This window comes from Papio anubis, chromosome 6 (assembly GCF_008728515.1).
Source record: "Papio anubis isolate 15944 chromosome 6, Panubis1.0, whole genome shotgun sequence".
NCBI lineage: Eukaryota > Metazoa > Chordata > Mammalia > Primates > Cercopithecidae > Papio > Papio anubis.
Window position 1 is genome coordinate 146,772,524 of NC_044981.1, and position 14,273 is coordinate 146,786,796.

Consider the following 14,273-nt stretch of genomic DNA (forward strand, 5'->3'; position numbering starts at 1 on the left):
GCCTCAGAAGGAAACAGTCTGCTGACAGATTTTAGATTTTAGATGTCTAGCCTCCACTACTGTGAGACAATAAACTCTTATTGTTTAAGCCACCTCGTTTGCAGTACTTTGTTACAGCAGATAACTAATAGAGTACTAGCTCTAGAATTTTCTCATTTCTAAAGTAAGCACTGTAATTCTTATAGTATCTATACCAATGAACAATACAGTGCCTTTATTGTGCTTGCCAAGTGCCAAGAACTATGCTACATATTTCACGTAGATTGACTAATTTAATCCTTACCACAGCCCCATAATGCAATTACTTGTATAATTTGTATCTTCACCTTTTGAGGTGATGGAACCTGAGGCACAGAATAATTAAACTACCCAAGGTCCCATAGAATGTGAAGAAGCCAAGACATAAATGCAGGCAGTCTGATCAAATTACCCAGGAAATAACTATCTTTACAAATCATAAAGTCACCATTGTCATATCATTTCCCTACTCAAGAGCCTGTATTTCCCTCAGCAAAATGAGCAACACTCTTGTTCAAGAGCTTTCATAATCTAGCTCTGGCCTATCTTCTCAATCTCATCCCTCATTTCCTCTCTACATAAACTCCCCCTTCAGACTTACCTGCACATCTTTGCTTGAGCATCACTCAGATTTCATTCCTTTATTCCCTATGTTACTTTCTCTTATCTGCTTCACACCCAATGTGGTACTTTTCTCATTCAAAGAACACAATACTCTTTAATGAAGCCTTCTTGGCAACTCCATCCATAAGCAATCTCCCCTGGGAACCCATGTATGCATTGTCCAACATTCTTTTGAGAATTCAGGGACGGTGCCAGCCATGAAGGTGCTTATATCATCTTATAAAGTGATAGAAGAAATATTTATACAAACACTAAAATAAAATGAAATTTGCATAAGAATGACAAAGTACACTTGAAATTTACAGAAGAGCTGACACTCCTGGCAGAGGTGAAGAAGGAAGGATGCACTGAGGAGGTAGTATCTGAACTGGGCATTAAAAAGGGGTCGGTAAGAATGTGTACAGATTTCACTGTCTCTACTATACACTTAGTACTAACTATGTGCATACTGAGTTATGTGAATATACACGTTATCTTCCTGTCTCACATCTATTGTTTCAGTCCTCTCTGGATCCAAAAGGGATTTGATTACCAACTCAGATACAAGCTGCTGGGAGGCAGGGTCTGAGACTTCTTTGTCTTTCTTGTAGTGTCAAACACCCTTGTGGAAAATAATAAAGAATATACAAAGAAAGGAAGGAGAAAAAGAGAATGTCATCGACGGAGATAAGTGAATTCTCATGACTTTTCCCTGAAGTTCTCCTTGACCTGGCAGCCGCTCCATATCTGCTTGCTCCTCTTCTTGTGCCTTTGCTCTGCTGGCTGATCTGCTTGTAGCGCTTTCTCCTTTCCTCTTTTTTGTATAAAATCCTCGGAGACCCAATTCATTCCCCCTCTTTCGCCCTTGGAACCTCTTCCTTCCTGCAATCCTACTGCATTTATGTCCATTCGGCACCTAATTGTTCTCACAAAGCTTCATATTCAGTTATTCTTCTCCAACCAGATTCTATAGCTCCTCAAGGCTGGAAACTGTTATATTTAGTAAAATGTCCTTTCATCTGACTCTCCAAGTTCAAAAGTACATTGGGAAAAGTTATATATCAAAGCATTCATTCTCAAGTAACACAGATTTATCTTTTCTAAAACTTTCAATCACTAAACCAAACATCAGTGGCTTCACCAACAAGAAAAAAAGGTGTAAGCACACAAAGAAGGATCTGTAATATAACCACCCTAACACTACTAACTCCACTTCCTTATGTGCAGGGTTTATCATTTTATGGCAACTTGTAGTCTAAACACTGCCATACATAACCTTTCTTAAGAAAGATATATTAGAAGTGGTCCAACAATCTGAAATTTGCAAGATGAAATTTAACAAGTTGAGGTGAAATTCACCTTTTAAAGTTACCATAGCAGACACTCAAATGACATTTCTTAATTTAAATTTTATACAGAATAATTCTATGCAAGCCACATGAAGTCTAGAAATTTTAATGGTGAATATCTTGGGACTGTAACAAAGTACATGGATAATGGGATGAATCCACCCTGAACAATCCTTGTTTCCTTAGAAAAAAAGGTGGATCTTAAATTTTCACGCAATAGTTTAAAGGAATAAACTGAACTTACACAAAAGCAATAGATCAATTCCTATTTTGCTCCCTATTTCTCCTGGGTTCTCATTAAAACCAAAAGCTCTAACTTACAGAAGAATTAAGGTACAGATAGAGGAGGAAGAGAACAAGAAGTAATCTGGAAACTGAATGGGCCAGCAAAGACATTCTTACCTAAGGTAACTTTGGAGGTTTTCAGTGCTCCCAAGAATCAGTTTCTTTTGAGAAAGGTAATTTTTTTGAAAAGTATTTTGAAATTACTTTAAAACTACAGTCTATAAGACTAACCTGAAACAGAACTCCAAATGCCTAAGACATTAACTTTGCTGAGCTCCATTTCTTGGCATTCTTCAAGCCACTGACCCATTATCAGCTTAGAGTGCATTTTCCAACACCTTATGCTGTATCAACATGAACTTGTTTTTAAGATACTTCTATCTTAATTTCAATAAGCCTAATTTTAATATTGAGAAAAAAACAGAACCACAGGCCTAAAACCATGGGATCAATTCTGCTGGAGATTGCATCTTACTAACAAAATAAAATAAAGTTAGCATTCTATTTATAAAAACACCATTATTGTTTTTAACCATAAACACTGCAATAAGAAGCATGGTATGACAGAAGTTTCCAGGTTCTTTCTGACATGGGCAACATCCATATTTTAATCACATGACTGATGGATTCCCCCTACATTCATGCAACCACTGAGATCCTTTCCCTCTCACTACCAGTCTGGTTTCAACCACAGAAAATGCTGTAGAGAAAGGTAAAAGACAAGACTTAAAAAAAAAAGGTTATCTAGAATAAAAAAGAAATGTGGATGGGGACTTAAGGTACAGTAAGGTGGTGATGGATGTGTTAATTAATTTGATTGTGACAATCATTACATTATGCATATGAATATCAAATAATCAGGTTGTATACCTGGAATGTAGATAATGTTTATTGTTAATTGTTTCTTTAAAAATTTTAAAAATAAAAAAGAGAAATATGGAGGAAAAATGACCTGTTTGGGAGAAAACAGATTAAGCAGGGAATGCAGGAGTTTTGCAATGTTTACCTGAATGAAAGACTGATCTTATATATGATCAATATTTAACCAGTCAATAAATACTTTGTTCCTATAAAAATACCAAGTAGAAAATGTAAAGGCATCTTTTATGTAAAACATGAAAATGTTTTCTTCTATATTCACATATTTAAATCATTTCTAATTGCGAAGATTTTCAACTTCAAATGAGTAGAAGTCATAAATCAGAACCCCAGAAGATAAATTTAACATCCCTTCAAGACAACCCCATTTAAACCTTTCTAAACAGAGAAGAATTCAAAGGTCTTCTTCAGAAATCCATCCTAAAGGATAAAAGCATTCAGAAAAACTTCTCTGTATTTACCATAAATCCTTCTTGATGCTTGCCTTAAATTAATTTCCCCCTTCTTTTCTTCAGGGAAGATGGAAAACAGCTGTTCAACGTTCCCTTTCAGGCTACTTTTTTCCTTCCTGACAGGTCCCTACCCTCCTTGGGAGAAATGTAACCACTGCAGGTGATTCCAAAATCCAACTGGCCCAAGCCTGATTATCCATGGGGTTGGTGAGCCTGCCCCCATTCATACCACCTGGAATGATATCATCAAACTGCAAAGGCCCCAAGAGAAGATTTTTCCCCAAAATTTGTGAAATTCTACAAATCCATTGGACACAGTCTGTCCTTAAATGTATTAAAATGACAAAAATAGCACAGCTTCAAGAATAAAAGTTTAGTCAGACTGTCTAGAAGGTAAACAAGGTTGTATTGCAGCTGGGTACCTTGGTCTTCACTACTGCTCTACACCGTATCGGATATTGAGTGTACCTTGGCATAATGTATTTTTAAATGACTTACTGATTTCTATCATGAAATTCCTGAGCATTTGTCACTGAGGCAATTTTCTCAGTGACAGAAACTGTCATTTCTCATTTCTAAAACTGAAAAATTCTAGAAATCCCTTTCAGTACCCCAGTCTAAAGGACTAATCTGTAAACAAGTGTCCATTTCTAGTCAGTTATTGCTTTAAATGAGCAACGTATATGGATTCATGACTTCATCTGCAGATTACCACATTTTACCAAAAAAAACTTACACAACACTAATGTTGCTACCTGCTTCAGGAATTGCTAACAAGCATCATTTTTCTTGCAACAGCCATTTGACAGCAACAATAAGGCTGATATACTGCCTTCGTACTTCATCAATAAAAACATTACAGACCCACAAGCTTGGTGAGCCTATTTCCTTTACAAATTCCTTTTTAATAGTTAGGAAATGCTGATTCAACTTTGTTGCCATATAATGTTTGCATGCATTAAATGCCTATTATTTAGTAGCTAAGTTTGTTATTGTTACATATGAGAAAAAATGCAAAAGCCCTGATTTAAGCAACAAACACAACTTTACAACTCTATTAATATTTCAAATGGAAAGATTTAAAGGACAGCTTCTTAAACTGACTGTATACCTTTTCAATTTCTACTAAAAGAGCACGAATGCTAATTTAAACACACACTGGGGATTTCGATATGATTATTCTGCTATCGTTCACACTAACAAGAGACAAGAGAAACTATTAAGTCTAGAAATAAAACTCAAAAGGTGGGGGTTGGCATGCAGACACATATATTCAGTTGCAAACTCTTTCTGACTCTGTCTTGGACAAAGCAGATGAGCATAAATAATCTACAATGGATATGTTACATATATGTAATTGAAAACCAACTGCCTATATGTCTTTTGTTATATTTTCTCTAGCAAAACTACACTTACCTAATAGGTATAACTATTCCCAGATATAAAATGCCAAAGCAAATTATGCTTATTTGTCAGTATTGTTCATAGCTTCTACATATTACTGAAAGGCAAATTCTGTTCCTTCAGGACTTGTTTACTAACATTTGATGACAACACTACCAAAATCATCTTTACAAAATATTCCAAGGGAGCTGAAGCAAACAGAAGGAAATCCAGTGGTAATCAATACACATTAAAATTCATATGTTATTCTGAATTAAAGACTGAACTACTCCATTCAAGAAATAAACAGATCGCCTCAATAATCTTTTCTTTTCTTTCCAAATTAAAATCATTCCCTTCTTCTTTGTAATCTCTAACAGGCTCTCTGAACACTTTTCCTCCAGCAGGTTTACACTCTTCTGGGCATCTGAAAGAGGATCTGGAATCCACACCCTCAACAGGCTGGAGCTTGCCTACACACGGCAGAAGTAAGCAACACAATCGGTAAAGGTAAAAATCCTGAAGCCAGCTAATGAGAACTGAGCAATCAGCCCAGGGCTCTGCAGGAATTAGAAGTGGCCCCACAGTGGAATCCTTAGAAGGCATGAGAAGAGATAGAGAGAAGTGGAAGAGAAGGGGGCTGCGGAAAGGGGCTCTGTAAATAGCCAGTTACATTAGTCTAGGAAGCACATAAGCATTTTAGGGAGCTAATGGTTCATGGGGAGTAGTGAGTAGTAAAAGGGATAATAAAGTAGACAATAGGAAAATAAAATGTTAGAGTCTTTAATAATATGAATTTGAAGTCACAAAGGATAAAAGTAGAATTAAATGTGTAATTTAAGTTAATCTTCTATTTAAGGTATACCACTAATGATCTGAAAATGAATGACAAGTCTTTTACCTTTAGTATCTCCATTTCCACACCCCTAAAATGAGGGTAAGACAGTAGCTCTATATCACTGTCCATTTCTACCAGGCTAAAATATTAAAATATTTGAATTCTTTGAAAAAAAAGTTAAAAGTACTAGGCAATTTCAAAATGCAAGTATTTATGTAGCTGTATGTTGAGGGATTTTCCTTTGCCGCAATTATCTAAATGCATATGAATTTATAAGCAAGAGTTTATTAATAGTAAAGGTCACTCTATCCTATGCACAATACCTTCTATTTCTCTTTCTAATTTGATTCTTTTCTGCAAGACTTCACCACCAACTAATCAAGCCACTCTTCTATGCATAACTAGAAGTTGTGAAACACTAAAATGAGATGATAAGAATTTGGGATACATTTATTTACCATACACATAAAAAAGACCTTGAGGCAGAATCTTGCTCGTCGCCCAGGCTGGAGTGCAGTGGTGTGACCATAGCTCACTGCAGCCTCAAACTCCTGGGCTCAAGTGATCCTCCCATCTCAGACTCCCGAGTAGATAGGAAGAAAGATTTCTCTTTGAAGAGAAATTATTTCAATTAAAAATACTATCCACTTAATGAACAGTTTAATTTTTAAAAGCACATTTCCTATTAGAATGGGGCATTAGAGTTGAGAAGACTTTGTGAAACATACATCCTTAATTATTGTTATCATCAAATGGTAGCATCAATCAGTACATCTCAAGAGTTTGGGATTTTAATCTCTACTTCCCATTCTAATTCACCATATGAATTTCATAGGAAAATAATTTTTCTTTTCAGTACTCTGGGCTTATATATAACTTGCCTCATTGCCATGTGGGCACCAACTTGAGGTATAAAGAATTTTGCTGTGTCACCCAAACATTTGCTGGTAATTTGGTGCTCCCAGAGAGTTTTATTCTAGCAATCACTATAGGGGAAGAGAACATAATCCCATGAGAAAACCTTAACATATTTGCTGTGGTTTGGATAATTGCCACGTCTAAAACTCATGTTGAAACTTCACCTCCAAGGTGGATGTGGCAGTATTGAAAGGTAGGAGCTAGAGGCGATTGGGTCATGAGCCTCTGCCCTCATGAATGATTAATCCATTCATGGATTAATAGGTTAATGGATTCATAGGTAATCACGGGAATGAGACTGATAGTTTCATAGGAAGAGAAACCTGAAATAGCATGAACAACCTTCTCACCATGTGATGCCCTGCATCACCTCGGAACTCTATAGAGTCCCCACCAGCAAGAAAGCCCTCCCCAGATGCAGCCCCTCAACCTTGGACTTAGGCTCCATAACTGTAAGAAATAAATTCCTTTTCTTTATAAGCTATCCAGATTCAAGTATTCTGTTATAAACAACAGAAAATGGAGTAAGCATTTAAGAACTGTCTTATCCTTTTCTTAGACACATTCTTTTAGTAGGGTTATGTCACTGAATCTCTTCAGGTACCCTACCCACTCCTTCAGAATAGTAAAGATCCAGCCCCACTCAGAAAACAGAATAATAATATCCACTATAATGAAGTTCCCTCTACCATAGATTCTGGCTCTCCTCAAAGGCCTGCCACAAACACATCCCAAGTCAATAACAGTATTTCTCTTTTTTTATTTGGGGAAGGGGCAGTGGGTGGTGAAAAAGAATAATATTTACTATATTTAGGATTCCATATGCTAATGGTTGCGTAATATTTAATATATGCTACAACCACAAAATGCTAGTCTTTTGGGAATTTCTTCTGAAAGAGGATCTGGAATCCACACCCTCAACAGGCTGGAGCTTGCCTACACATGGCAGAAGTAAGCAACACAATTGGTAAATGTAAAAATCCTTTAAAAGTTTCAGGTTATATAATATTTAATATACGCTACAACCACAAAATGCTAGTCTTTTGGGAGTTCCTTTTTGAAAACAAAGATTACCAATATACTAAGACCCAAATTAAAATATTTTTTCTTTTTTTGTCTACAATTATTTATTGAAATCATACTATTGAGTGAAAATTATGCAGTTTCTTTCATGCAACACAGTGTGATCCAAGGCAAGTATAAATACCAAAATATTCTATCACAAATAACATTAAGAAATGTATAAATATTTTATTAATTGCAAAATGTACTTTCATCAATGATCTTAAAGCACTTTTTCAGAAATTAAAAAGAGACTCTTTACAACAAGGCACTGGGAAGCATCTGTGAAGTTAAGAGCTTCATTTCATGGATGACCACCAGGTCCTCTCAGGGCAATTCTGCCAGATATTGAACTGGAGAGCCCATAAAATCTCATTGAAAGGAACTGTATTAGCTTGTTTCTGAACTAATTTCGTAAATTAGTTGCACTAATTTACAGATGTACACACAAACATTAGTCACTAAGATGGTCCTGATCTCATATAGCAAACCTAGCTGATGTCTTACCCAGTGCTTTTTCAATAGGTCCCCAAGATCAGAAGGAGGGACAGCCTCTATCTAGCAGGATCGAGAATGGAACCTAATAAACCCATCATGGCAACTGCCCATACTGTTATCAAAGTATCTCTTGGTCAAAGTTTCTTTTCTTTTGTTTTCATTCATTCATTCTTTTTTTTGAGACGGAGTCTCGTTCTGTCGCTCAGGCTGGAGAGAAGTGGCACGATCTCGACTCACTGCAACCTCTGCCTCCCGGGTTCAAAAGATTCTTCTGCCTCAGCCTCCCAAGTAACTGGTACTACAGGCGCGTGCCACGATGCCCAGCTAAGTTTTTTTTTTTTGTATTTTTAGTAGAGACAGGTTTCCCCATATGGGCCAGGCTGGTCTCTAACTCCTGACCTCGTGATCTGCCCTAGGCCTCCCAAAGTGCTGGGATTACAGGCGTGAGCCACCGCGCCTGGCCTTTTTTTTTTTTTTTTTTTTTTTTTTTCAGAATTCCCCTTTACTTGGTGACTGTACTTTCAGTATTTTTTAATTTGTCAAAATGTACTTTGTAGGCCAGTGTTTTTATTTAACAAAAACTTCATAAAAACTGATAGTGACATCATATACATGTCAATGAAAAATAACTCTTCCCAAGTTCAAACTTGGGAAGTGCTGCTTATTGATGTTTCTCAGGTTCTGTATTAGTAGCTCCAAGAGAGCTAAGGCTGATCTCATATACCTCTATATGTAAGCACTATCTTGCACATTTTGCTGAACCCAGAGGGGTCACTAGGTGATGGAGACATCATATTCAATCTGTTATCTTCTCCATTTTTACTAGAACAGTCCTTACCAACATACTTCAAAAAAGAACTTGTATCTGTATCCTGACCATCAAAGGAAGAGGTCACGATACGGAAATCTAAGTATTTGCATGAAACAAATACTCAGATAATCCTATATTTTCTTCCATGCACATTAGGTTTTTTGTGATCCCATTTAGCAATATAGTTAGAATACACTATACAATATTGTATATCACTTTCACATAGAGATTATCATTGAGAATTTTTTTTAAAACTTGAGAGAATTACTGAAAGTTTAAATTCCATAATGTGAAAAATACTGAAAATATGTATAAGTGAGAAGATCTTTCACACATTTAACAAGGCTAAACCATGACTTTCTAAACCATGACCAATGAAAACTTTTTAAAAAAAAAAAACTTTATTACACGAAGATTCCTAGAACTAAACGCGTCATTGCCTGACCTAAAGAATTTCAGGTAAGTGAGGTTCACCATCCTGATTTTAACCAAAGGCTTCGGTTTCCATCTGAATGCCAGCCAGCTTAAGAGGAGGCTGCTGCCTTAGAGGAGCGATGAAAACGAAGAAGTTCTCAGGTCACAAACTTAGCTCAGATTCCAGCCCCGACAGATCTTGAGCCCATGTGGTATCACTTTCAGAGCTTCCCAGTCCGTGAGTCAAGCCCCCGCCCCCTCCTCTCCCCGGGACTGCCTCGGGGATGAGGTTTACTAACAATTTCTCCGAGTGCCGGCGGAGCCAAGGAGCGCTGGAATCCAGCGTCTGGGAGAGGCTTGGGAAGCTCTTCCTCGGCTTCCGCAGCCGCAAAGTAGGGCTGCCAGCGCCAGGATCGGCACACACGGCCACCGCCACCTCCCCCAACCTCCAAATGGCTGGGGTACGGAGGGAAAGGAGCACGCGAGGGTGTGCCACCCAACCCCGCAGAGTGAAGTCGAGGCCCCGTGGACCGTCGAGGAAATCGCGGCTGGGCCGGCCTGATCCGACGCACGGAATGCGATCTCCAGGTTCTCATCGTGTTCCCGGCTCAGTGCTCGGCGTTCAAGGGGGTGGGGAGGGGCGAAAAGCTGCCCCTCGAGGCTGCTCAGCCGCTGGGGAAGTCCGTGGCTCAGTCTTCACGCGTCAGGCGCTCTCTCGGAGCCCAGCCGAGCCGGGCCCGGGCGCGCAGCCCGCGGCGCTCCGCTCTCAGCCGGGGACGTGGCTTTCCGTCTCCTGCCCGTGCCGGGCCAGCCCCGCAGGCTACCCGCCCGAAACTCCAGAAGAAAGTTGCGCCGCGCGCCCCAGCTCGCCCCTTGCGCGCCCCTCCGCTTACCGCTCCCCGCCGAGGCTTCGCTCTTTCCGGCGTCGCCTCCGCAGCCTCCAGAGCCAGCTCCCGGCCCTCCTCACACCAGGGCGCCCGGGCTCCCGGCCCTTTCCGAACCGAGCCCTCCGCGCCACCGCCGCGCCATGGGTGCTGGTGGGCGCCGCGCCCCGGGATGCGCTGCTGTAGCCTCGGGCGGCGCTACTGAGAGCCGGGCCGGCGCGGGCGGGTAGGTGTGGGCGAAAGGGGCGGAGGGAGGGACGCGGCGGGCGCTGAGGCTCCGCTGGAGGGGGGAGGAAACCGCAACGTCACCAGAGCCCGAGGAGGCGAGGATGAGGAGGGGGAAACGGGGACCCCCTCCCCCGGCCGAACCCCGACCGCAGGCCCGCCCCGCTTTCTCCCGCTCCTCCTCTCCCGGGACTCGCCGCTCGCAGCTGTGCTCGGCCTTCCACGCCACCCGGCCCGGACTCCACCCGCACCCCTGCCCGCCAGGCCTCTTTGGCTCTAACTTGTTCTAGTTTCTTAGGACTCAAACGCTTCAGGTTCCAGAATCACACCCAAAGGAAAGGTAACTTTTGGAGGCCCAGGGGGAGGAGCTGATGCTTACACACAACTCTGGGAGAGGAAAGCGAGGAAGACGTTAAGAATCTTACTACCCGGGCTGGTGCCCACTGCAGTCTGCTCCTCCCGAATAGTTAGTTCCTGCCTCTTTTCTCTCGAATTTGGATTTACTCTCTTCTCAAAGAGAAGTTAGTTGGGGGGCGGGGGGCCAAGATTTGTAGGCTACTTACCCATTCATTAGAGCAGTGCTTTCCTCCATGAATTCTGAAGGGTACCTCCATCCAATTCCCCTGACCTCAGAGGTTCTCACTTCTATTTGGCCAAATACAGAAAAAAATGTGGATGTCTCAGTTTATGCTTCTCTTTTTCAGAAATTGCACTTAAGAGGAACTCCTTACAAACAGGCCAAGAGGAAGTGGTACTATTAAATTTTTTAAATGTTCGCTCAGGTAAATCACTAATTTGCATAAACTTGATGCTTTAGGGAAGGCCTGTGGAGGAGAGAAGAGGACTCTGGAAACTGGAATTAATTTTTGGTTCAAATCCAAACTTTGCTTTTACTACTGTGGGCCTTGGAAAACTAACATCAGAGCCTCAGTTTCCTCATCTATAGTGTAACGATATAATACCTCGTTTGAACAGTTATGGAGAGGATACAATAAAAATAGCTAATGTTTATTGAGAGTTTACTACACCATATCAGACGGTCACTGTGCTAAGAGATTTACATATACTAATGCAATTATTAGAATAAATTGTGAAAGTGTCTAACTGTACTATGTAATCCGTGTTAATTTCCATTTATCTTCTCAAATTTGAAAGAGACTTTAGAAAAAACATCTGGTCTAATTTACTTAACCTCTCAGCAAGTAGTAGTCTAGTTCAGTGATTCTCCAACCTGGAACTTTAGAATCAGCAGGGGAGCTATAATAAATTCTTTCTAATAGGAACCCCCACCCAAGAACAACAAATCAGAATCTCTGAGGTTAGGGTCTAAGCATCAGCATCCGCATTTTAAAATCTCTTCCCAGATGATCACAGTGTACAACCAGGATTGAGAATTCTTCAAAGGAGGCAGTACTCACTGTCATTTGCTCCCCTTTACCCTCACACCCCCACAATCTTGCTTTTGAGTGACTTGTGAATTGGCCTCTGGATGACATTCACTTTGTGCAAAGCACACCCCTCCCCCGCCCCGCCCACTCCATTACAGTAAGTCTCAACAGATCTGCTATTCTGCTTTCTGGAATCTACAGGATACACCTAGCCTTGATTCCACGGGAGAATACTTCAATTTACCTGGGTACATATTCACTCCATCAGCTTTTCTTCATCCATTAAGAAAGCTCTCAGGAGGAGATTTACTTTGCCAACATCTCTCTCAAACCTTGATGCCAAGAATTGAATTCAAGGTTTCACCCACGTGACAAAGGAGAAAGATGTTTAATGGCTTTGTTGTAATTACTGTATTTCCCTAAGTATATCCTTGGAGCTTCTATGGCAGCAATATTACCCAGCTGACTCCATATTATAATCTACGAAATAAAACCTTAAAGTGTTAAAAGTTTAGTTGGAGACTCACTGAACTAGACAACTACACTTAATGCAGTGTTCAGCACTTAACCTGTGATTTTACTGAATTTTATTGTGTTAAATTAGGCCTCTTAGCTTGTTGAGCTTGTTGACATGTTGGGTATCATTGATATAACTGAGTAATTCTACCTCTCAATTTCATGACCTCTGTAAATCCGGTCTGTGCCATACCATCATTTAAGTTCTCATTCTCAGGTACCCTCCTCTGCCAACTGACACTGGATTTGAATGCTGCTGATGAACATTCTTATCAGTTGAGGACCCAAATATTACCTTGTCCTGTTTTTGTCTGTTGTCCCAGGGTAGCACCCTGTGTACATGGGTATATGGCACTTTTGTAGGAATTAGAAAAAGGTACCCCCACTCTCACCTTAGCTGAAGAATTCGGAAAAAGTGACCCCTTACTCCTAGATGCAGCCCCAAACAGACAGCAGATGAGCTTTGTCTATTGGATGTCTTTGCTCTACTGTAATATTGTCAAAAAACAAAGGAAATGACTACTTACTGAATTCTGGTTCATGTCTACAAAATTGTGTCTTCCTTTTCTAAGTACCCAGATGTCATTCTAATAATAGGTTTATTCATTTTGTTCCCTATCTGTGAAAAGTTTCTTGCCTTGGTTTCAGACTAAGGCAAAAACTGGAACTCCATTTATCCACCTCCAGTTTTTTAGTGTTCATCTCCCTCTATGCTGATACTAGCTGAGAGTCCTTGTTGGTAAACTCTCCTTGCTGAGATGGAAATTTACTAAGCAAGAAGAAGTTAAGCTTTGGACAGCTAGGACGTATTTTCCTACAAGCTTCTTCACCTATCTTTTCAGTTAACTCTTTGAAAGTTTATTTTATCCCTTACATTTAATGGTTTATTTTTACATAATAGAGAAGACAAAAAAAGGGAATTAGTTTTGTTTAGTCATCCATTTTATCTCAAGCACAGGCATCCCTTCCATGTTCTTGTCTGAACAAAACAAAATGTATTTTTTGTTGTTGTCATCCTTAGTTTATTCTTGGCTTTAGCCTAAAATAACAGAGTAACAATATTACAGGGCTGTTACAGGTATGCAGCTGCTGTTCTCCTGTTGAGTTTAGTTCATTAAACTGAATTTTAATCTGCCTTTTATGTTTTACTAACCAGTCTGGTCCATGACTATACATCTGCTTCCATTCTTGAAATGCTTTTCCTTTTCCTTCCTCAGGTCAAAATTATTCCATTTGTAAAACTGCCTTAACCTGCACCTGTAGATTCCCTCATCTTTAGATCACAGAAGATCATTTTGGTTTGCTCAAGCCATACTGCCCTCTACTTGTATTTACTGACTCAGTGATAATCTCCTGAGCTTTCCCTTCCATTTCTGAGCATTCAGCCCTGGCCAGGCATCCTCCAGAGGCTTCTCCAACCTTCCTTGCTCAGGCCTCCCTCCCTGCCTTTCTCGCGCTGACATGCTCTTCTCCATTACCAAGAATGCTCTGCTGCGACTGCTTCATCTCCACATGACTCTAGCTTCCTGGGCTTAGTTTTCATCTTTAAAGCAAAATGAAACATTTACCTACATTCTCAATTAGAACTGAGAACTACCTCTACTGCAAGTAACAATTTGAGATTTCTGCAGGTACATACTTCCTGGCCTCACAATCTTCTAATAGGTCATGAAGTGTACCAGGCACGTCCATATGTGTCTCCTTTTATCCTCACAGGCACTGACTGATGAGGAAACAGAGGCTCTGAAAT

The 14,273-nt window shown here is 40.2% G+C and overlaps 2 protein-coding genes across 9 annotated transcripts in view; one reads left to right on the plus strand and one right to left on the minus strand.

Annotated features, from left to right (window-relative positions):
- Positions 1-14,273, minus strand: part of DSE (dermatan sulfate epimerase) — a 182,992-nt gene that overhangs the window by 56,011 nt on the left and 112,708 nt on the right. For 2 of the 8 annotated variants that reach the window (XR_004184594.1, XM_031667728.1), the window contains exon 1: positions 11,183-11,723. The exons of 4 other annotated variants lie outside the window; for them this stretch is intronic. Coding sequence is in view for 1 of the 4 variants with exons in the window: in XM_031667728.1 (XP_031523588.1) it covers positions 11,183-11,186 (4 nt within the window). In the remaining 3 variants the exon portion in view is untranslated. Of the gene's footprint in view, positions 1-10,403; positions 10,670-11,182; positions 11,724-14,273 lie in introns of those variants that run through there. 2 more of the 8 variants (XM_009206234.3, XM_017958391.2) reach the window with 2 other exon arrangements.
- LOC103884088 (uncharacterized protein DKFZp434B061-like) lies at positions 9,806-10,580 on the plus strand. Its single transcript, XM_031667733.1, has one exon. It carries the CDS (start codon positions 9,963-9,965, stop codon positions 10,578-10,580), a length of 618 nt encoding a protein of 205 aa, XP_031523593.1. The 5' UTR covers positions 9,806-9,962.